Raw genomic sequence first — 26,144 nt, forward strand, 5'->3', positions numbered from 1 at the left:
TAATTGACATGTCTTATGGAATGATTTTTGTTTTCTGTAGATAGAAACAGAGGTTATTTAACTTTCTGACCTCTAATTGACATGTCTTATGGAATGATTTTTGTTTTCTGTTGATAGAAACAGAGGTTATTTAACTTTCTGACCTCTAATTGACATGTCTTATGGAATGATTTTTGTTTTCTGTAGATAGAAACAGAGGTTATTTAACTTTCTGACCTCTAATTGACATGTCTTATGGAATGATTTTTGTTTTCTGTTGATAGAAACAGAGGTTATTTAACTTTCTGACCTCTAATTGACATGTCTTATGGAATGATTTTTGTTTTCTGTAGATAGAAACAGAGGTTATTTAACTTTCTGACCTCTAATTGACATGTCTTATGGAATGATTTTTGTTTTCTGTTGATAGAAACAGAGGTTATTTAACTTTCTAACCTCTAATTGACATGTCGTATGGAATGATTTTTGTTTTCTGTAGATAGAAACAGAGGTTATTTAACTTTCTGACCTCTAATTGACATGTCTTATGGAATGATTTTTGTTTTCTGTAGATAGAAACAGAGGTTATTTAACTTTCTAACCTCTAAATGTTCTTTGAATCGTCCTATTTTCATCAAAAGCAAAAAAAAATCATTTTCTCCTATGTTCTATTTTAGCCATAGGAGCTATGTTTCTTGACATACAAGGAAATGAAATATAAAATTTATACAAGATACTCTGAAACTCTGAAACTCATTTAGCCTAAGTTTGGCTGAAATTGATACAGCAGTTTCATAAGAGAAGATTTTTTAAAGTAAGTCAACATGATGAACAAATTGTGAAAAAAGTCTTTAAAGGGCAATAACTCCTAAAGAGGTCAATTGACAATTTTGGTCAAATTGACTTATTTGTAGATCTTACTTTGCTGATCATATTTGCTGTTTACAGTTTATCTTTATCTATAATAATATTCAAGATAATGACCAAAAACTGCAAAATTTCCTTAAAATTACCAATTAAGTGGCAGCAACCCAACAATTGGATGTTTGATTCATCTGAAAATTTCAGGGCTGATAGATATTGACCTAATGAACATTTTTACTCCATGTCAGATTTGCTCTTAATGCTTTCGTTTTTGAGATATAAGCCAAAAACTGCATTTGACCCCTATGTTCTATTTTAAGTAACGGCGGCCATGTTTTTTGACGGATCAAAAATCAAAGCACACACTTTGTGCAGGATAATCTAAGGAACAACCATGCTAAGTTTTAACCAAATCCATTCAGTAGTTTCAGAGGAGAAGATTTTTAAAGTTAGCAAATATGATGAACAAATTGTGAAAAATTGTCATTAAAGGACAATAACCCCTTAAGGGGTCAATTGACAATTTTGGTCATATTAACTTATTTGTAGATCTTACTTTGCTGATCTTTTTTGCTGTTTACAGTTTATCTTTATCTATAATAATATTCAAGATAATGACCAAAAACTGCAAAATTTCCTTAAAATTACCAATTAAGTGGCAGCAACCCAACAATGGTTTGTTTGATTCATCTGAAAATTTCAGGGCTGATAGATCTTGACCTAATGAACATTTTTACTCCATGTCAGATTTGCTCTAAATGCTTTCGTTTTTGAGATATAAGCCAAAAACTGCATTTGACCCCTATGTTCTATTTTAAGTAACGGCGGCCATGTTTTTTGACGGATCAAAAATCAAAGCACACACTTTGTGCAGGATAATCTAAGGAACAATCATGCTAAGTTTTAACCAAATCCATTCAGTAGTTTCAGAGGAGAAGATTTTTTAAAGTTAGCAAATATGATGAACAAATTGTGAAAAATTGTCATTAAAGGACAATAACCCCTTAAGGGGTCAATTGACAATTTTGGTCATATAAACTTATTTGTAGATCTTACTTTGCTGATCATTTTTGCTGTTTACAGTTTATCTTTATCTATAATAATATTCAAGATAATGACCAAAAACTGCAAAATTTCCTTAAAATTACCAATTAAGTGGCAGCAACCCAACAATGGTTTGTTTGATTCATCTGAAAATTTCAGGGCTGATAGATATTGACCTAATGAACATTTTTACCCCATGTCAGATTTGCTCTAAATGCTTTCGTTTTTGAGATATAAGCCAAAAACTGCATTTGACCCCTATGTTCTATTTTAAGTAACGGCGGCCATGTTTTTTGACGGATCAAAAATCGAAGCGCACATTTTGTGCAGGATATACTAAGGAACAATCATGTTAAGTTTCATTCAAATCCATTCAGTAGTTTCAGAGGAGAAGATGTTTGAAAAATTGTTAACGACGACAGACGACGACGACGACGACGACGACGACGACGTCGACGACGACGGACGCCAAGTGATGAGAAAAGCTCACATGGCCTTTTAGGCCAGGTGAGCTAAAAAAATATTGTTGTCTTCAAATTTATTCTCCATTGTAAAAGTGCCCACTAAAAGTACATATTCTAAGAACTGATTAATTCTAGCTCCTTTAATTGATGTTCTTCATCCAGATGATCAGCATTAGTTAAAAGTCTCACAAATCAAGATGGCCCCTATCATTCAGTTCAGCAGTCCTTCATTACATTAGTGGAAGAACAATTGAGTTAATAATTATTTATCAAATCTTTAAAATAAACCTTCTTTCAACTATTTCTAGACAGCATGTTTAAAGCCCCGTTATAAATAAATTATATGAGTCAATTCTTGGTAACTGTCTCACCTGTGGATAAAATGTTTATCTTCTAAATGTTGACAACCTTTGGCAATGTCTATGGCTATCTTGAGCAAGTCTATACATGTCAAAGATGGTGTCATAGTTCCCTATATAAAAAAAAAAACTGAGTATATTTTTTCTACAAAAATTAGAGGCTCTTGTGTTGCTCACCTTGGTCTATGTGCATATTAAACAAAAGACACAAATGGATTCATGATAAAATTGTGTTTTAGTGATGGTGATGTGTTTGTAGATCTTACTTACTGAACATTCTTGCTGCTTACAATTATCTCTATCTATAATGAACTTGGCCCAGTAGTTACAGTGAAAAAATATTTTGTAAATATTTTCAGGGCAGATAGAAATTGACCTGATAAACAATGGATAAACTCCATGTCAGATTTGCTCTAAATGTTTTGGTTTCAGAGATATAAGCCAAAATCTACATTTTCCCCCTATTTTCTATTTTTAGCCAAGGCGGCCATCTTGGTTGGTTGGACGGTTCACCGGACACATTTTTAAAACTACAATGTACATACCCGAATGATGATTGTGGCCAAGTTTGGTTAAATTTGGCCCAATAGTTTCAGAAGAGAAGATTTTTGTAAAAGTTAACGACGCCAGACGCCAAGTAATGAGAAAAGCTCACTTGGCCCTTTGGTCCAGGTGAGCTAAAAAAGAACTGTAATATATATTTTGGAATTGAAATAAATTATGGAACCCTAAAAATATTATAAACAGTCTGAATACTATAATACTGTACAAGGAAATGCCTAAAATGAGTTATTTGGAAACTACAATTCTTTGATATTTGATATAAAGGCTTTTAATGAGAAATTTCACAAGGGGATCAGGGGCTCTCAATTCCAAAAACCAGTTGGGATAACAGACAAATAGATGTAAATGATAGTATGTAGGAAGATAATTTGTCGTTAATCTTCTGAAAAACTTAAACTTGCGAAATAATTTTAGCATAGAACAATTCCTGGAGTCTGTTTACAAAAGACTACCGTAGTGCTTGTAATATTAATCTTACCTTTAAACTCATTGACTTTGGTCTCATTTCTCGTAGGAATGTTTTCAAATCTCCACCTTCTAATAACTCAAGAATAATATACCGTGGATGACATTCAAAACACACACCAATAAACTTTACAATGTTTGGATGCTGAAATTTACTGAAAAATAAGAAAAAGTTATACAGACAGTCTGGCACTAGGACACTTCAAGGGTATTATATCCCAAATCTTGCATTTTTCCTCATAGACTCGGTTCAAATCATGCTAACAATTAGAATATACTAATACATTTGTTTGTACTAGATAGTTTTGATAATATCTTTCAAAGAGCAAAAAATATCTTCAAGATAATGGACATACAACAGTATAGCATTCTCTGAACAGTGTAGGCCTCAAACTAGATGAAAAGGCTTCATTACAATCCAATGTAAGGTGTGGAGAAAGAACAGTTATATAGAAACGACATATAGGGAGATAGATTATTGCATCTGCATCTGGATCTAAAATATATAGATATTTTCAACTTCATCATAAGTTAACAGAATTGTATAACAATTTGTTATGCCCTGGTTTTCTGTAGCTTACTTGACATGTTTTTCTGATTGTTAAAGGCCACACAGTGCTTTGTAGTTCTGATTGTTAAAGGCCACACAGTGCTTTGTAGTTCTGATTGTTAAAGGCCACACAGTGCTTTGTAGTTCTGATTGTTAAAGGCCACACAGTGCTTTGTAGTTCTGGTTGTTAAAGGCCACACAGTGCTTTGTAGTTCTGGTTGTTAAAAGCCACACAGTGCTTTGTAGTTCTGATTGTTAAAGGCCACACAGTGCTTTGTAGTTCTGATTGTTAAAGGCCACACAGTGCTTTATAGTTCTGATTGTTAAAGGCCACACAGTGCTTTGTAGTTCTGATTGTTAAAGGCCACACAGTGCTTTGTAGTTCTGATTGTTAAAGGCCACACAGTGCTTTATAGTTCTGATTGTTAAAGGCCACACAGTGCTTTGTAGTTCTGATTGTTAAAGGCCACACAGTGCTTTGTAGTTCTGATTGTTAAAGGCCACACAGTGCTTTGTAGTTCTGATTGTTAAAGGCCACACAGTGCTTTGTAGTTCTGATTGTTAAAGGCCACACAGTGCTTTGTAGTTCTGATTGTTAAAGGCCACACAGTGCATTGTAGTTCTGATTGTTAAAGGCCACACAGTGCTTTGTAGTTCTGATTGTTAAAGGCCACACAGTGCTTTGTAGTTCTGATTGTTAAAGGCCACACAGTGCTTTGTAGTTCTGATTGTTAAAGGCCACACAGTGCTTTGTAGTTCTGATTGTTAAAGGCCACACAGTGCTTTGTAGTTCTGATTGTTAAAGGCCACACAGTGCTTTGTAGTTCTGATTGTTAAAGGCCACACAGTGCTTTGTAGTTCTGATTGTTAAAGGCCACACAGTGCTTTGTAGTTCTGATTGTTACAGGCCACACAGTGCTTTGTAGTTCTGATTGTTAAAGGCCACACAGTGCTTTGTAGTTCTGATTGTTAAAGGCCACACAGTGCTTTGTAGTTCTGATTGTTAAAGGCCACACAGTGCTTTGTAGTTCTGATTGTTAAAGGCCACACAGTGCTTTGTAGTTCTGATTGTTAAAGGCCACACAGTGCTTTGTAGTTCTGATTGTTAAAGGCCACACAGTGCTTTATAGTTATCATCTTACTTCTTCGGTCTCTAGGGGAAAGTTGTCTCATTAATGACAATCATATTTCCTTACTTTTTTAATATAGATCACACTAACATCCATGCTACAAAATCTTCACTGTGTGAAGTAAATCTATTGTTCTATTGATGATCAAATCGTAGGAGATTTGGAGTTAACAAACACATCTGGAGGAGCCAAAAGATAAAATTGATTTGTAATAGATTCATTGAAAGTTGTTCTCCATGAACTTAAATGAATTGTTGACAGCTTCTTGTGTAATATTCTTTTAACCCTAACATTGAGCTCAATCCATCCTTAATTCTAATTAGTTTTATAAACAGGTTTGACTTTTTCCTCAATTAAAATTTCTCCTAGATTAATTAGGAATCTTTAAATGTAACAAACAGCCAGGTCAAGGAGAATTACCTAATTTGTAATTTCCTTTTTAAATGTAAGGCCTATATTATTTTTCTATGGAATTTCATGATTATGAAGAATGTATGAATCAAACTGACTGAATCTAAAGCCGTTAGTTACTTTGAAATTTCTTAAATAATCAAATATTTAAAATGTAGTATAGATCACTGTAAGAGACTTTTCTATACTTATACTCAATATAGAATAGTGAAGAAATAAAAATAAATAAGTTTATTTGTTTTCATATTTGATCACAGTGATGCCTTAAATTGTAAATAAAATTGTACTGTGTGCTAAACATATTTTTAGAAACACTATAATTTTCTCAAGACAAACTTTGGGATTTATCAGTCATGACATAACTTACTTTTTCATTGTTATAATGTAAGCATGTGGTCATTTTATTTTCTTAATTAGTTAAGGTCATATTTCAATTAAAAAGCTGTTTAATATTGTCATAAATAATTAGCTGCTTTTAAAACTGAGTTCAAAAATAAATTGACCTCAGAACATATTTTGCTATATAATAACACATTATGTCTGTAAAAAATACCTACTGGCAAAATATGTAGCACATTAAAAAAAAAGTATGAAAGATTTAATACAGAAAATGAGTATATAAATAAAACTACAAATCAATTATCAGAATTACCCTAATGCAAATGAAAAATAAGGCAGACAAATATATATATAAAACAGACCTAGCAAAAAATCTGAAAGCTAAAGCCATGGCTTTAAATAATTTCAATGAGAAAATGACAGCTTTTAAGAGAAAAACCAAACCAATTTAATTGGAAAAAATGTGGAACAGTATTAAAAATGTGATGAAGATGTTCCTTTGAAAAATTACCACTTATAACAAATTAAATCAAAGCGCTGTAAGCGCTGAAGACAGTTAACCAAAAACCAAGGCAACCGTAAATATGAAAACTGTGGCAATGTTGCCTCAACATTAAACATTCATATATAGTACATTTATGTTTATCTAATGATTTATTTATTAAGGCAAATAATTTACATGTTATCAAGGTTTCAAAAGCAATGCATATATCAATGTATATTTTTTTATGGTGAGTCTGCAGTGGTACAAGTTCCCAATGATTGCAGTTGTTCTACTTGGTAGTTAACCTTGGTTTTATTTGACTGCTAGAAGTTCAAGTTGACTTAGTATGAACATGTAATAGTATGAATGGACTGGTTTCCCTGGAAAGAAAACTGAGTTTGTGTTCTATAGTACAAAAGTTATGAGACACGAATCAGACAAATGTTCACTACAACAGGGATCAAAGGTGAGGTCTGACTGACCTGCCCATAGTAAATGTAAATGATTTGTTATTTTGTCCCATACATATGAATATACAAATGTATATAATTTAGGGGTGGGGATCTCAACGGTTTTCAAGTTCTCAAACAGGTAGGGGTAGGCAGAGGATTTAGGGGGCAGGGGGCCCGCCACCCCCCTTTTTGGGAAAAAATTGGTTGCTTATATAGGGAATCACTCAAGCGTGACTGGAGCGGGCCCCCACTTATAAAATTTCTTGATCCGCCACTGGGGGTAGGGTGACCCTAGGGACTTCCCCTACATTTCATTTTATTTGTTATATTGTCCCATACATGAATATATATGGTTTAGGGGTGGGGATCTCATTGGTTTCTAAGTTCTCAAACAGGAAGGGGTAGGGTGACCCCAGGGACTCCACCTATATTTCATTTAATTAGTTAAATTGGCCCATACATGAATATATATTGTTTTGGTGTGGCGATCTCAACCGTTTCCAAGTTTTCAAACAGGAGGGTTGGGGTGACCACAGGGACTTCTCCATTATTTTATTTGATTTGTTATATTGTCCCATTGTTGAGTATATATGGTTTAGGGGTAAGGATCTTGACCATTTCCAAGTTCTCAAACAGAAGGGTGTACAGTGACCCCAGGGACTCCCCCTATCCTTCATTTGAATTGTTATATTGTCCCGTACATGAATATATGGTTAAGGGGTGGCGACCTCAACGGGTTTCAAATTCTCAAACAGGAGGGGGTGGGGTGACCCAAGGGACTCCCCTATATTTCATCTGATTTGTTATATTGTCCCATACATGAATATATATGGTTGAGGGGTGGGGATCTGACCATTTTTAAATTCTAAAACAGGAAGGGTTGGGTGACCCCCAACGACTTTTCCTATATTTCATTTGATTTGTCATATTGTCACAAACATGAATATATATGGTTAAGGGGTGTGGATCTCGACCGTTTCCAAGTTCTCAAACAGGAGGGGGTGGGGTAACTCCAGGGACACCCCCTATATTTTTTATTTATTATATTGTCCTATACTTGAATATATGCAGGGGCGGATTCAGGAAGGGGGGGTTGTGGGCTTGCACCCCCCTTAAATTTGCAAAGCATGGGTTGTTCTCAGCTTAATAAAGAATATTCCGAAAATTTTACCTCAATTTTTTTTAGCCTCGCTCTGCTCGGCTAAAATTTAAGTTTGCACCCCTCCTAACCTAAATTCATGGATCTGCCTCTCATATGTTTTAGGGGAAAAGTAAAATCACAAAAATACTGAACTCAGAGGAAAATCAATTCGGAAAGTCTATAATCACATGGCAAAATCAAATAACAAAACGCATCAAAAACGAATGGGGTGGGGAGCTCGACCATTTCCAAGTTATCAAACAGGAGGGGGTAGAGTGGCCCAAAGAATGCCACCTATATATCATATGATTTACTTACATTCAGGTATATATAATATAGTTGCATTATTTGTGAAAATAAAGAAAGAAACTTTCAGCTATTTTAATTGACCCTTCAAAATTGAGAAAAACAAATAACCCTTCGAAATTGCAGTAATATGTTTACACTTTAAAAGCATCTCACATGCATTATCATCATTTATCACTGATTAAGAAAATTTAGACTGTGACCATGAACATGTATATTGTTAGATATACTGTTCACAGCTGTCACGTTGTATTGGATTTTTAAATTAAAATTTGTCAAAAAGTAATTTTGAGTTTCTGTATAAAATATTTTTCTACTTTTTCTTTCTTTTACATATATCTTTTGTTTACAATTCTAATGTTTATATTCATTTACCATGCATAGATTTATTTTGTAATTGATGCCAAACCCGGAATTATCCTTATCCGCTTACGGAATCGGATCGGATATTGTAAAATTTTGTCTTCACGGACGCCATTGTAATGTGTTTACAATGTTGTTTTTGTTAATCAGATACGATTTTACTCGAATTTATACAATATTTGTCGGCAATTTTCTGTATAAAGCTAGCGTTGAACAAAATGAACATCGCTGTCATGAATAATAATGATAAAAAGTAAGTTTTTAGATCGTTTAATTGGAGACTGGTGACTTGCATGGAAAGTTTGCAAAGTAATTTCTTATTTTCTTTCAAGTGGAAGGTGACTACGCCGGGCATAGCTAGAAACCAACTTTCCTAGTCGAAATTCCGCTTGCAAAAGTGGAAGGTCGCGGACATCGGACCACCGCTAATTTGCACACCTGCCTCCAAATTGAAAATTTCTTTTTCTAATTTGAAATTGCCGCCAACAGCATGAACAGTTGAACTTATTATATAATAGACTACTGAAGTAGTTGTACTACGTATTGATGACAAACAATATCCCTACAACTTTTGCCATTTGGGAAATCTAAACTACTTGTCTTAAGACATTTTAGGCGATTAAATATTTCATACAATTGTTCTTTGACATCTTAGCTAAAAGCACAAGTCATAATGAACTACACAAGGATTCTTAATAAGCACTACTTCCTATGTGTAACTTCAAAACTTTTGGATAATTTTTCGACGATCATTTAAGGTTTTTCTGGTCATATTTTTTGTAATCCAGAATAAAAAGTATTAAAAAAGTGTTCAATTAGTTATAGATAACATAGTAGCGAGCTAGGTAATAACAATGGCAAGTATTTCAGCATTTATTGGGTAGAACACAAATCTAGGGTGCTCGCATAATGCAGCCTAACTGCATAAAAAAACAAGACTTTAAATAGCAATGCACATAGGAGATATTTCCCGATTTGACCTCCAGATAAGACTCAGCTTCAGATTTGACCTCCATGTAAGACTATGCATTAAATTTGATTTCCATGTGAAACTTGGCTTCAGAATTGACCTCCTCGTCAATCTTGGACAAATCTGAAGCCATCTCTGACATGGAGGTCAAATCTTTAGCCAAGTCTGACATGGAAGTCAAATCTGAAGCCAACTCTAACATGGAAGTCCAATCAGAGGCAAAGTCTGACATGGAGGTCAAATCTGAAGCAAAGTCTTACATGGAGGTCAATCATTAAGCCAAACCTAACATGGAGGTAAAATCTGAAGCCAAGTCTGACATGGTGGTCAATCATGAAGCCAAGTCTGACATGGAGGTCAATCATGAAGCCAAGTCTGAAATACAGGTTGAATCTGAAGCTGAGTCTAATATGGTTTTCAATCATGAAGCCAAGTCTGACATGGTGGTCAAAACTTTAGGCAAGTCTGACATGGAGGTCAAATCTGTAGCAAAGTCTGACATGGTGGTCAATCATGAAGCAAAGTCTAACATGGTTTTCAATCATGAAGCCAAGTCTGACATGGAGGTCAAAACTTTAGGCAAGTCTGACATGGAGGTCAAATCTGAAGCAAAGTCTAACATGGAGGTCAAATCTGAAGCCAAGTCTAACATGGAGGTCAAATCTGAAGCAAAGTCTAACATGGTGGTCAAATATGAAGCAAAGTCTTACATGGTGGTCAATCATGAAGCCAAGTCTTGCACGGAGGTAAATCATGAAGCCAAGTCTGACATGGAGGTCAAATCTGAACCAAAGTCTGACATGGAGGTAAAATCTGAAGCATAGTCTGACATGGAGGTCAATCATGAAGCCAAGTCTGACATGGAGGTCAAATCTGAACCAAAGTCTGACATGGAGGTCAAATCTGAAGCATAGTCTGACATGGAGGTCAATCATGAAGCCAAGTCTGACATGGAGGTCAAATCTGAAGCAAAGTCTGACATGGAGGTCAAACCTAAGCAAAGTCTGACATGGAAGTCAATCATGAAGCCAAGTCTGACATGAAGGTCAAATCTGAAGCAAAGTCTGACATGGAGGTCAAATCTGAAGCAAAGTCTTACATGGTGGTCAATCATAAAGCCAAGTCTGACATGGTGGTCAAAACTTAAGGCAAGTCGATTGACATCCACGTCAAACTTGGTTTCTGATTTGACATCCCTGGCTCAGCTTTTGGGGAAACATTAACCTGCTAGTCAGCCAGCTTTAAAGACAGAACTGACATGTATGCCTGGTTTTATGTACAATAGAAATGCAATATGTTTGAATAAAACTATTGTCTGTTTAATAAAATGATACTTCTCAGTTTAGTCACATGACCACATACAAAAAATACCTGATATGTTAACTTACCTCATTATAACAGCTTCCATTAAGAAGTCTAATTCTGCTTGCTCTGTAGTAAGTGCTGGTAAAGTCTGAAAAGAAGAAAGTTATAGGATTATAATGACTTAGTTTGGCTTTCAGACTATTTTGATTTGAGCGACTTATAAAGACAACAATACTTTATTGTAATAGGATTATACTAACTCAGTTAGTAATGCAACTAATCTTTCATGATATCCTCAAAATATTGTTGAAGACATGTAATGTCACCAAACCCAATTTGCAACTACTTTGTATAAAAAGAAACTGCAATCAAATAGGTTTTATCAGAGATTTAACAATTCATCTATTTTCAATTGTAATTATTTACTTCTTTCAATATAGGTAAATTTACTGAGACACACTTAACAGCTGTCAACTCACATTATATTTAAAACATATAAAGACCCAAGAGAAAAGGTAAAATTAACAGAAACTTTTGCATGTTACATCCCAGCTCCTTTGTTCTAACAGGGGTGATCTGAGACGGATCACCCCAGTTTGTTTTCCTTTGTTATGCATGCTTTCCTTTGTTCTGTAACATTTTGGCAGGAATGTCAAATCCACTATAAAACTTATAATTAATTATACGGAAAAGACTAGCTATCAAAATTCACGTAGAAAAAATCCAGTGTATATGCTGGGATTTGAACTCAAGACCTTTGGCATATCAAGCCACGACACAAAATACCACATCAGGACAACTGGATACGAAATTATCAATAATTTAACACACTTAAAGGAAGCAAGATATTTTTATAAGTGGGGCGAGTTGGCAGACCTTTAATCAGTGGGGTTTAAACCCTTTTCGTTAATAAGTGAGTTGTTAGACTGATTATTCAATTTGATTTTACACTTTTTCAAAAGTGGGGCGAGTCGGTAAACAAGAGTGGGTCGATTTTTTTATAAAGTGGCGATATAGTGTGGGCCCATTGGCCAGGGGGCGAGTTGGCATTGTTAAATATCTACTCATCGTGTTCGGGGGTCATAAGGGGTTATACATCATATAGTAATATATAAAGTATATTATAATGGTTTTGTGGCGTTCTAAACTAGATTTTGTGAATTGTAAATGGTTTTTCATCTAATCTAAAACAGCTGGGATGTAAAATAGTTATCCCACTCAGACTTGGTGTCAGTGTTAGATCAACCTCTGGCCTCCGGCCATCGGGGTGACTGACACACCAAGTCCGAGTGGGATAACTATTAATGAGATCTCCACAAAAAGATAACCAGATGCTCCGCAGGGCGCAGCTTTATACGACCGCATAGGTTGAACCCTGAACGATTGGGGCAAGTATGGACACATCATTCAAGCTGGATTCAGCTCTAAATTTGATTTGTGATTAAATAGTTGACACAGCATAGGTTTTGGACACAGAATGAATATGGTCTAATGAACTTAAAATATGTTTTTTGTCTTTGAGCAATCACTATGCTGTTGAATATTAATCCTCTCAAAAAAATGTTTGAAGAAATTTTCTTTTTATTTATGAAATCTGAAATGAGAAAAATTAACCCCCCCCCCCCCCACCATTTTTTTTTCACATCCCCCTTTCCCTTTTTGCAAAACTGATCTCAATTCAAATTTCTAATGGAGTTTGCAACAATAACTACTCATTTAAATACATCATAAAATATTAAAATGTAACAAAAAGTTCTTGTTATCACTGAATGGTAAAGAGTGTTTTAATTTATCAGTTGGTAGTAAAAGTGAATATACATTGTGCATTGTATAAAACAATGATTTAAGTTGATTCAACTACTATTCTGGACAAAGAAAGATAACTCCAATCAATTGAAAATTTCTTGCTATTGCACAATATAGTGCAATTAGATATTTTTTGCTATTGTGCAATACTGTTGCAATTGAAAATATTTGCTATTGCACAATACTGTGCAATTGAAGATTTCTTGCTATTGCACAATACTGTGCAATTGAACATTTTTTGTTATTGCACAATACTGTGCAATTGAAGATTTCTTGCTATTGCTGAATACTGAGCAATTGAAAATTTCTTGCTATTGCACAATACTTAATATAATAATTTTGGATCCTGATTTGAACCAACTTGAAAACTGGGCCCATAATCAAAAATCTAAGTACATGATTAAATTCAGCATATCAAAAAAGCCAAAGAATTCAATTTTTATTAAAATCAAACTTAGTTTAATTTTGGACCCTTTGGTATTTAATGTAGACCAATTTGAAAACGGGACTAAAAATTAAGAATCTACATACACAGTTAGATATGGCATATCAAAGAACCCCAATTATTCAATTTTTGATGAAATCAAACAAAGTTTAATTTTGGACCCCGATTTGGACCAACTTGAAAGCTGGGCCAATAATAAAAAATCTAAGTACATTTTTAGATTCAGCATATCAAAGAACCCCAAGGATTCAATTTTTGTTAAAATCAAACTAAGTTTAATTTTGGACCCTTTGGACCTTAATGTAGACCAATTGGAAAACGGGACCAAAAATTAAGAATCTACATACACAGTTAGATCCGGCATATCAAAGAACCCCAATTATTCAATTTTTGATGAAATCAAACAAGGTTCAATTTTGGACCCTTTGGGCCCCTTATTCCTAAAAACCTGTTGGGACCAAAACTCCCAAAATCAAACACAACCTTCCTTTTATGGTCATAAACCTTGTGTTTAAATTTCAAAGATTTCTATTTACTTATACTAAAGTTATGGTGCGAAAACCAAGAATAATGCTTATTTGGGCCCGTTTTGGCCCCTAATTCCTAAACTGTTTGAACTAAAACTCCTAAAATCAATTCCAACCTTCCTTTTGTGGTTATAAACTTTGTGTTAAAATTTCATAGATTTCTATTCACTTTTACTAAAGTTTAGAGTGCGAAAACTAAAAGTATTATGACGACGACGACGCCGACGTGATAGCAATATATATATATACACGACGAAAAATTAAAATTTTTGCGGTCGTATAAAAAGAAAACTTTTAAAAATGAGCAATTAAAAAATGTTTTAGAAATCCATTTCTTACAAAAATTGTTCATTCTTTTTGTGATAGGTTTGAGCTGACTCACTCAGTAGTCAGTACCATACCTTTTTTTAAATAGTTTATAGACAATGTGCCTACTATCACATATTTTTTTTAGCTACACTAATAGCTACATGATTACACAATTTCAAGGAGAGCTTTAATAAAATTATATGAATGTCCTGTAAACAAAACATACTTTGACTCTTGAAATCCAGAAAACATAAAATCCATAACATTGGATAAATTGTAATGGACAATTTCTGATGATCATTATAAATCAATTCTCAGATATTTCTGACCTCCATTAAAGGTCAACACAACAATATCTTTTGTCAAAACAAGTCATTTAAAGCCTATACAAGTATTTGTCAACTGATTTTTCAAGATAACCCTATTTTTCAAAAGAAATGATGTGACGTAAACAACTATCTGATAAATTAATTGAAATCAGCCAATTCATCAGAGTAACAATGATTTCATTGCTGTGGTTCATCTTGACAGTTGCTACATTTTAATTGATATAGAGATTTGTTTAGTACAATTTCATTACTTGAACAATAAAATATCAGTGTCTAAAAAATACATGAATAGTTTATGGTTTTACTTAGTCTTCTTGTATTGTGCTGTAGTTGGTTTAGTGCTCTCTCAATATAAAGTTTACTACAAGCTTTTTAATTAACAGAATGTAATATTGACTGCTACTCGAGATATCTTTTTCTCTATAATATTAAACATATTTTAAGACTAGGCTTATATTTGAATTAAATTTAACCACCATGTAAGAGAGATAGAATATCCTTATTTCATTACTAATGTAAGGTTTGGGTATGTCTGAACATTGCATATTTGTTTATTGTATACAAAAGCATAGATGCCAACCCCCTTTTGACACAATCAGTAACAAACTATCAAATTTTCCGTATTTTTGAAAAGTTTTCAGTAATCATTTATAAACGTGCATTTACCAATCAAAATTACTGACGAGTGGTTGCAAAGTGATGTACACTAAAATTTGTCATTTAACATGTTGTCTGTAGTATGTATTCCATTCATTAATTGTTCAGATGTTCTCGACTCAAACATTTTTGTTTTGTCAAGGAGAAGTAGAGAAAGGGAAAAAGCTACTTAATAAAATGCAAGTTTGACTCTTCGGAAGTCAATTAGTTACCCAACAATAGGTTGATAACTCCCGAGAAACCGGAAGCATTAGATTGGCATTTCCTAAATACTGGACCCGGACGGAAAAGTAATGATAAAAATCCGCGTTTTACAAAATTGAACGTCGATGATTGGGAATCCGTAACTATTCGACTTTGACCGTAATAGCGTAGTTTATATCGCAAAATCGGAAAAACTACGGAAAAATCGTAATAGTTGGCATCTATGCAAAAGAGGGGCAAAAGATACCAGAGGGACATTTAAAAAATAAAGCTTGTGAGGGTCAGAGGAGACTTTTAATACCAGGAAGTAGAATATCTAAACAAAATTTGACAAACTCAATGATCTTAGATTTGGAAATGCACAATAGGACACTAACTTTATGTCTGCTTAATTGGTGATCAGTTGCATTTTGAAAAATTTTATATGAATTAAACAGGATGTTTCTCAATATTATAAAAATTTGAAATTGCATTTTTGTCTAAAATTACAAAATCACAATAATAAATGCACAAAATAATTTGTGAATTTAAAGTGTACATGATGTTTTTTCAGGATAATAAATTAGCAAGGTGTTAGTTAACCTGTGAACATACAGTGAATGACCTTTATTATTAACCTGTGAACACACAGTCAATGACCTTTAATATTATAACCTGTGAACATACAGTGAATGACCTTTATTATTATTAACCTGTGAACATACAGTCAATGACCTTTATTATTAACCTGTGAACATACAGTCAATAACCTTTATTATTAACCTGTGGACATACAGTCAATAACCTTTATTATTAACCTGTGAACATACAGTCAATAACCTTTATTATTAACCTGTGAACATACAGTCAATGACCTTTATTATTAACCTGTGAACATACAGTCAATGACCTTTATTATTAACCTGTGAACATACAGTCAATGGCCTTTATTATTAACCTGTGAACATAGTCAATGACCTTTATTATTAACCTGTGAACATACAGTGAATGACCTTTATTATTAACCTGTGAACATACAGTGAATGACCTTTATTATTAACCTGTGAACATACAGTCAATGACCTTTATTATTAACCTGTGAACATACAGTCAATAACCTTTATTATTAACCTGTGAACATACAGTCAATGACCTTTATTATTAACCTGTGAACATACAGTCATTGACCTTTATTATTAAAATATTTTAAACAAAAGTCTTACTAAAAGAAATGCTGAATATATCTCAGATAGAACTAATGTTGTAACTTACATAAATTTTTTAAATGGCGGAGTAGGAAATTAACATTGTGTTTAGAAATGCTGGGTTTCCTGTTGTGAACCCTGATACCTATGACCTTGATGATGAGAACCCGGATGACAAAAATCCATTGGTACGATCATAATGTAATTTTGTTTGATAAAATTCTAGCTTTTTAGTCAGATATACCAACATAGAAAATGAACCATGGAGGTAAAACGAAACCCTCATTTAACAGCTCAAACAACCCAAGGATTCTGATGGAAAACAACATGAACTCAAAAGTGAAACTGATAACTCACAAACTAATGTTTCCAAGGTCACTTTCAAGGATATGTAAAATGGTTAAAATATTATCATTTTGAATTCAAGAGACAACCTAATTCTTAAAATTTTAGAGCCATTAAATATGCAAACAATCATGATGAAAAGGCTGTGAAAACTTGTATTGTTCATGTCACAATATTTTCACACAAAACATAACATAATTTTAAATACATACATTATTATGGTATTTGTATTTATAAGATTACAATTACAACAAGATATTTTTCATGCAAATTATCTTAGATCCAAGTCATTACTTTCTGTCAAAGCGAAGACCTGAATAAACTGGCCTGTTTTCACTCCATAACAACCATATCCGACCAGTTTATACAGGTTTTACTGTATAAGGGATATTTAAGTTACTTTGTAGATAAGGCATTTAAGATGATTCCATAAACTTATCTGAATCTGTTAAAAAAGTCTCAAGAGGAAAAAGTCTCAAGAGGAAAGACTAACAACTGGCAAACAAAAATCTGCTTGTTTTCTGCCGATTGGTCAGGTTGTTGTCTCTATAAACCTCTTCAAGTCATTGCACTTGAATTAATGAAATAATTAATATATACAATTACTTTATTCTTCATTCAATGAAAAATGTTTCAAGTGTTATTACTCCTACTACATAATATGATTATCTTTCTCCTAATTGACCGGTCAAACATCTTTTACCTCCTCTTTACACTGAATGATGGACATACTGATTTTGACCTATAAGTGACCACAATTGAACTTATAGTTTATACCATAAGAAGCTAAGCACTATCATCTTTTCTATAATACATTGTAACTTTTTCAGTATTTGAGAAGGCTTCTGTTAAATAACACAGCAGTAAAGCTGATTAGCTCTGAACCCGATCAATGTATTTACCAATTAACCTTGATGTCCATTTCTTTTCTTATTGTTTATTAATAATAAACATTTCAGATATTTTATTTTATTTTTTTGTCATTTAAAGGGGCATAAGCTTCTATTTAGACCTTCATTAAAATTCTTTCTTTTTGTTTCAAGAACTAATACATGCAGAATCTTGAATTAAATATTTCATTGTAAACAGTCAGTTAGGCCCAAATTTGACATAATCAGATACAAAAAACTAGAGGCTCTAAAGAGCCTGTGTCGCTCACCTTGGTCTATGTGAATATTAAACAATGGACACAGATGGATTCATGACAAAATTGTGTTTTGGTGATGGTGATGTGTTTGTAGATCTTACTTTACTTAACATTCTTGCTGCTTACAATTATCTCTATCTATAACAGTACTTTCTGTGGAAAATGTTATTGAAAATCTTCAAATTTTAAGAAAATTGTTAAAAATTGACTATGAAGGGCAATAACTCCTTAGGGTGTCAGTTGACTATTTTGGTCATAGTGACTTATTTTTAGTTCTTACTTTGCTGTACATTATTGCTGTTTACAGTTTATCTCTATCTATAATAATATTCAAGATAACAAAAAAAACAGCAAAATTTCCTCAAAATTACCAATTCAGGGGCAGCAACCTAACAACCGATTATCCGATTCATCTGAAAATTCCAGGGAAGATAGATCGTGACCTGATCAACAATTTTACTTCCTGTCAGATTTGCTCTTAATGCTTTGGTTTTTGAGTTATAAGCCAAAAACTGCATTTTACCCCCATGTTCTATTTTTTCCATGGCGGCCATCTTGGTTTGTTGGCCGAGTTACCGGACACATTTTTTTAACTAGATACCCCAATTATAGTTTAGTTTGGTTAAATTTGGCCCAGTAGTTTCAGAGGAGAAGATTTTTCTAAAAGATAACTAAGATTTACGAAAAATGGTTAAAAATTGACTATAAAGGGCAATAACTCCTAAAGTGGTCAACTGACCATTTTGGTCATGTTGACTTATTTGTAGATCTTACTTTGCTGAACATTATTGCTGTTTACAGTTTATCTCTATCTATAATAATATTCAAGATAACAAAAAAAACAGCAAAATTTCCTCAAAATTACCAATTCAGGGGCAGCAACCTAACAACCAATTATCCGATTCATCTGAAAATTCCAGGGCAGATAGATCGTGACCTGATCAACAATTTTACTTCCTGTCAGATTTGCTCTAAATGCTTTGATTTTTGAGTTATTATAGCCAAAAACTGCATTTTACCCCTATGTTCTATTTTTAGCCATGGCGGCCATCTGTGTTGGTTGGCCGGGTCACCGGACACATTTTTTAAACTACATACCCCAATGATAATTATGGCCACGTTTGGTTAAATTTGGCCCAGTAGTTTCAGAGAAAAAGATTTTTCTAAAAGATTACTAAGATTTACGAAAAATGGTTAAAAATTGACTATAAAGGGCAATAACTCCTAAAGTGGTCAACTGACCATTTTGGTCATGTTGACTTATTTGTAGATCTTACTTTGCTGAACATTATTGCTGTTTACAGTTTATCTCTATCTATAATAATATTCAAGATAATAACCAAAAACAGCAAAATTTCCTTAAAATTATCAATTCAGGGGCAGCAACCCAACAACGGGTTGTTCAATTCATCTGAAAATTTCAGGGCAGATAGATCTTGACCTGATAAACAATTTTCTTCCTGTCAGATTTGCTCTAAATGCTTTGGTTTTTGAATTATAAGCCAAAAACTGCATTTTACCCCTATGTTCTATTTTTAGCCATGGCGGCCATCTTGGTTGGTTGGTCGGGTCACTCCACACATTTTTTAAACTAGATACCCCAATGATGATTGTGGCCAAGTTTGGATTAATTTGTCCCAGTAGTTTCAGAGGAGAAGATTTTTGTAAAAGATAACTAAGATTTACGAAAAATGGTTAAAAATGGACTAAAAAGGGCAATAACTCCTAAAGGGGTCAACTGACCATTTCGGTCACGTTGACTTATTTGTAAATCTTACTTTGCTGAACATTATTGCTGTTTACAGTTTATCTCTATCTATAATAATATTCAAGATAATAACCAAAAACAGCAAAATTTCCTTAAAATTATCAATTCAGGGGCAGCAACCCAACAACGGGTTGTCCGATTCATCTGAAAATTTCAGGGCAGATAGATCTTGACCTGATAAACAATTTTACCCCATGTCAGATTTGCTCTAAATGCTTTGGTTTTTGAGTTATAAGCCAAAAACTGCATTTTACCCCATATGTTCTATTTTTAGCCATGGCGGCCATCTTGGTTGGTTGGCCGGGTCACGCCACACATTTTTTAAACTAGATACCCCAATGATGATTGTGGCCAAGTTTGGTTCAATTTGGCCCAGTAGTTTCAGAGGAGAAGATTTTTGTAAAAGTTAACGACGCCGGACGCCGGACGCAAAGTGATGGGAAAAGCTCACTTGGCCCTTCGGGCCAGGTGAGCTAAAAATGGCTGATGTATTATAGACTTGCAAGTCATTAATATCACCTAAATTGAATTCCTATTTATTCGACCTCCAATTGAACCAGTAAGCTGGAGATAACTTATGCATGTAATAGACATGTTCAGCTATTATAAGGAAAAGAGTGTCAACACTGAAAGAGAATCATGAATGACCTGAAGAACTGATTAATTCGACAAAAAAATCATTCTTATGAAGTAAAAATGATGATTAACTTGCTTTTTAAATCTATAACATGATATCAAACAGACCTACAAATAATCCAACTGCATGTGGTCCAGATCTTTTATAATTATATTTATATCAGTAATTACTGCTCATATCTGCAGTCTTCTGATGTCATCTCTATGGTTGATTAAAGGGCAACTAGACTTTAATATATATACATCTAATTCTGATATATATTATCCAATCTATGCATTGTTAATTTTTTATTTCAGACTTTTTGTAATGTGGATCTACATTTTAGTGTCATAATTGAAATATGAGAATTTAAGTCAAATCGGTAAACATGAATTTGACATCTAAATTAGCTGAGCTGATGCACTTTAAACATTGCGACAATAAAAAAAGTCAAGATTAATGTATTTCACCATTCAGAAGCCTAAATAATCACTTCTAAGCATCTTAATCTCCGACAAGAAATCATAAAATATAAAGTTCTATATCAAAAAGAAATCATATTTGTGACTTTAAATATTTAACTACGCACTTGATAAAAATTGAGAATTTCAAACAAGATACCATATATTTCTTTATCTTGAACTTTACTTTGTGTGTCTGACTGAGACAGAAATTGATTGTAAACCATTTTTATCTTATTGAGGGTTCTATAATAAGAAAATACAACCATTGACAAGATTTCTGACAGACATATTACCATGTAGTAATGTCCAACTGGTTTTCCCAAATCTCCAATTAAAACAAAAACTAAATATATTTATAGTGTTTCAGTCCTACAATTTCAATTGACAGATCTGACAAAATCATGCTGAGCCTAGATGATTGATTCAAAATGAAAATAATAAACAGTCTATCTGACAAGGATAAGTCCAACAAATTTTAATGGTACCAATTATTTTTTATAGGAATGGTAACATTTATTTTATTTGCAATCAACAGTGTGTAAAGGAAACAATCGTTGTATGCCAGTGGCTAAGTTTAGGGGTCAAGGACGTGAATAATGAGAATCAAAGAAAATATTGACATATTGGAGTGTTTAATTTGATTCCAGGAAATGTTTCCTCCCACTTTATATGTCTTTAATATCTTAATGGAAGGTATTTCACTTTACCATTATATCTATTAATCAATCCATTATAGAAATATGTGTTTTTATTTTTTACCACTAAAAATCCTAAAAAGGTTCTCTCAAAAGACTTTGTCACCTCAAATGATGACAACCAATCCTATGTAATCTGATGTTCATGGTATAATGGTTTACTTTTATAAATTGTTACTTGAATGGAGAGTTGTCTCATACCACATCTTCCTATATCTGTATGAGAGCTTTCTGTCACAAACATCACAGCATTTATGTTCACAAGATATTACAATAGTACACAAAATTTCACTTGCTACAATTTCTTGCCTGTTTTACTGATCATCAGTTCTAAGATGGTAAAACTTAATTTGGTACAACAGACGTGTGGTTTTGTTACATGAAAGTCATTACAATAAACCCCAAGTATCACATAGATTTAACATACTGTTAATTTAGAAATTATTGCAATGTTTTTATAATTGCAAAAATGCGACAGGGTCATAATCACATTTTGAAATTTTTTGTATGAATTAAACAGGAAAAATTAAAAATGCATTTTAGTCTAAAATGACAAAATCGCAATATTAATAAATGCATGTAATAATTTCTGAATTTACAGTAATCAATGATCCATGAAATTTAGGTCAATGTCAAATCAACCCTACCACACAGCCATGCATATATATCAATCATTTTTAAATACACCAAATATAATTGGTATACTGCTTAAAGTATCTGAGAAACAGACCTTTCACTGAAAACTCAACATTGACCAATGAACTATGAAAATGTGGCATGCCAGACTGCAGATAGATAAAAGAAGATGTGGTATGAGTGCCATTGAAACAGATCTCCATCCAAGTCAAAATTTATAAAAGTAAATCATTATAGGTCAAAGTACCGTCATCAACACGGAGCCTTGCCATGTATATGTTACAGTAAATAGGTGAAATTAGGAATTACACGTAATTACTAAACATTTCAGTAAATACCTATAATTACTAGCCAATTTAGTTATAACATGTAATTACTAGTTGTTTCAGTGATACCTGGTATTCACTGATTTTTTTGGTCATTTTTACAGCTATTTACTTACTTGATATTTTTGTTTTAAAATTAAAGACTTGATAATTCAAGATATCAAATAAGGAAGTAAATGGTTAAGGATTTCAGGGCTTTACTTAAGGATTAAGGAATACAAGGCACTTCAAAAGTGCATACTCTTTAGTGTTTGTGAATTGAAACTGGAAAATGGTTGTTTGATAAGTTTTGAAACTCCCTAAAAATCGTTTTCAGCATGCAAGACAATGATATCAATCCAAAATTGAGATATACATTTGTGAGAAGTTTATAGTCAATTTCACCAGCTCTTTTTAATGATAGACATTTGATTATGCCAAATTTGGTTAAATGATCTTGATAATTCTTAAAATTTCATAATTTTGTTAAATCTAAATCTCCATAAGGCTTACTTTGCATATCAATTTGCCCAATGACATAAGTTAAATTCTTTTTACAAAATAGGTTTAACTACGACTTCTTTTTTCATACATTTGCAATAAAGCTGACATTCTTCACAAACAAAATTGTTCAAATTGATGGCGTTTAGTGTCACATTATCATATTTCTGTGCCTCCGTGTTTTACTTTTTTATGAGTTTTCAAACCTCCAAACTTTAAGCTTATATACCTGCATAAAAATTTTATCATCGTTTTTACCTATTTAAGAATGATCTTTTTGTGGATTGAATAAGTCTACTGAGTGGTCCATCCTTTTTGTTTTAATTTCAATGTTGACATTCTTTTTTTTTTTGTCGAGCCTGCAACTTTTGTCGCAAAAGCGAGACATATCGAACCAACCTACATTCCGTTGTTAACGGCGTCCACAAATGTTCACTCTGTGGTTAAACTTTTTAAAACTATCTTGGATTTGTGGTTAAACTTTTTAAAACTATCTTGGATTTCTACCAAACCTGAACAGAAGCTTGTTAATGATCATAAGATAAATTTTAAGAAGTAAATTTTGTAAAAATAAAATTTGGCTTTTTACGTATCTATAATACTAAAATTACGAGGTCCAATTTGTCAGCCGTCATCACGTAAAACCGACGAATCACAGAATTCAACTTTATATATAACTAATATAGTACAAAGGTGTAGATTAAAAATTACACCACTCCAGGCCCTTTTGTTTTCCATGTAATTAATATTGCCAATAATTAAGAGTCCGCTACCGATACCAATAGTATCTTCAACTGTTTCCTATTACCTTATCTGTACGTTCCGCATCTGACAGGCGCACCACCAAACATTGTATTCAGGATTAATATGCTATATACACGGGTCATAACCACAGGGTTGACACTACTAAATAATTAAAATTGTCAAATTGTTACCTATTGTAGTATTTTAATCAGTAAGACTTTCTCAGATAACAATACGAATACTAAAATCTGGACTAAAAAAAAGGCGTATAGGTACAATTTTCAATTGTCAGTGGGCATGACGTAAAACAGCGAAGCAAAGAATTCAACTTTATTTATAACTTATATAGGACAATGCTGTTGATTAAAAAATACTCCATTCCAGGACCTTTTGTTTTCCAAATAATTAATATTACCAATAATTTATAAGTTCCAGTTCGACGGGTTCAAACAGAAAGACTTGAAAGCAAAGAAAAACTGTGTATCTTATAATCGGCATGACTTTATCAGATGACAATACTAATACTAAAATAAGGCTTGCGCATAGTTATATACTTTAATTCAGTCACGGATCCGTGATACCACGGGTGTGTTCTAGTTTTACTAATAAATGGACTTAGTTTGTTATGCCAGGTAACGGTACATTCACCCTCTGGTTAAGTTTTTAAAAGTTTTAATAACTTTCTCAAAATATCCTGGATTCTACCAAACTTGGACAGAAGCTTGTTCATGATCATAAGATAATTTCAAGAAGTAGTTTGTAAAAAAAAAACTTTTTAGGTATATTACTTGTAAATAGACTAGTTTTTTTCTAGTAATAATTACATGCACTCTGCAGTTAAAAGTTTTTAAAACATTTATCATACTTTATATATACAGTGAAACCTGGGTAAACCGAACCCTGATAAAACCGAATTTCAGTTTAAACCGAACAATTTGCAAAGTCCCACAAAATTTCCCTATCAATTAACGTTAATCTAGCCTGAAAAAACCGAACCCTGTCAACACCGAATTCCGAACGCTTTTTGAAGACTCGTTAGTAAATTTGTATCTAAAAATTACCTGTCAAAATCAATCAATACCAATCAAAACAATAGAATATTATTAATTATTTGCATGATTTAATTAAACAAGCAGAGTATCCCCGAAGGTATTTGAGGTTTAATGAACTTGTGGGTTGTTATTACAAACTAATTAGCATGTCTGTGTCCATGTAAAAAGTGATTTGTTTGTAAAGAAACGTTAAACTGGTCAGCTACCCTCATCGCCGATAATGACAAGAAAGGAACTTTCCCTCAGATCAATTAAATGCACCTTACTCAAATAATTACGGCCACAAAATCGAAACTGCCATTCTGTAGCTAACCTGTTTAATTAAATTAATAGTTTTAAAGCCTTTCGCCGGATTAAGAAGTCGTGCAACACAACAAGGTCAATGGATTTCGATTGCTGGATTCCCTTAAGAGGCCCTATATATTTGATTCGAATGCTCCCAAAGACTTCCGTTCGCTATTTAGCAACGATAAAGTCCGAGAATAAACTGGACCCCTGCTGTTGTTTCACTGTTATCGTGTGCCAAAGTATCAATCAGCGGGTGACCAGTTTAGTCCGAGAACTCGTGTGTACAATGACGTTCCCGATTCAACTACGGAATCGTCATTTGACAGTGACTGTGAATCTGAATTGGTCAGTGAATTAACTGATGAAAAAATAATTATAAAAAGCAAAATCGCTCCTCGTCGGACATCTCCCAACCACGAGCGTGATTGACGGAGTGGCGTTTGATTTATAAACAAAAATGTAGCAAAACGTCTATCTTCATCTTCTTTTATATTAACATTTACATCTAAATTAACACAAAAATAAACTGTCGTCTGTTGTGTCACCTATTATCCCTTGTCAGTAAATGCCAAAATTATTTTGGTGTCGACTTCCGTTTACCTCTACAATCCGAACACCTGTGAAAACCGAACAAAACGCAAAGTCCCGTGGGTGTTCGGTTTGGACAGGTTTCACTGTACCTGGATTTTTACCAAATTTGGATAGAAGCTTCTTACAGACTAGTCAAAATATAGTATCTAGAGGAAAATTTTAATATTTTTTTCCCATTTTTGTTGAGGTTGCGACTAACAGCAAAAGTAGGCAAGACACAGGGTTCCGCGAAACTCTTACAATTTTAATAGCTAAATACATCGGTAACATATTAAAAGTCACATGAATATGTATTCAATGAGGTCCAATTATTAACTTGCAAGTGCACAACTCATTAACCA

At 33.2% G+C, this 26,144-nt stretch overlaps 1 protein-coding gene across 1 annotated transcript in view; it reads right to left on the reverse strand.

Moving 5' to 3' along the window:
- Positions 1-26,144, reverse strand: part of LOC143069867 (ALK tyrosine kinase receptor-like) — a 54,747-nt gene that overhangs the window by 21,240 nt on the left and 7,363 nt on the right. Inside the window, exons 3-5 of the mRNA XM_076244671.1 lie at positions 11,274-11,338; positions 3,753-3,894; positions 2,723-2,823 (exon numbers count right to left, since the gene is read on the reverse strand). Of these exons, the coding sequence (XP_076100786.1) occupies positions 2,723-2,823; positions 3,753-3,894; positions 11,274-11,338 (308 nt within the window). The remainder of the gene's footprint in view (positions 1-2,722; positions 2,824-3,752; positions 3,895-11,273; positions 11,339-26,144) is intronic.

Source organism: Mytilus galloprovincialis, chromosome 3, assembly GCF_965363235.1.
Source record: "Mytilus galloprovincialis chromosome 3, xbMytGall1.hap1.1, whole genome shotgun sequence".
NCBI lineage: Eukaryota > Metazoa > Mollusca > Bivalvia > Mytilida > Mytilidae > Mytilus > Mytilus galloprovincialis.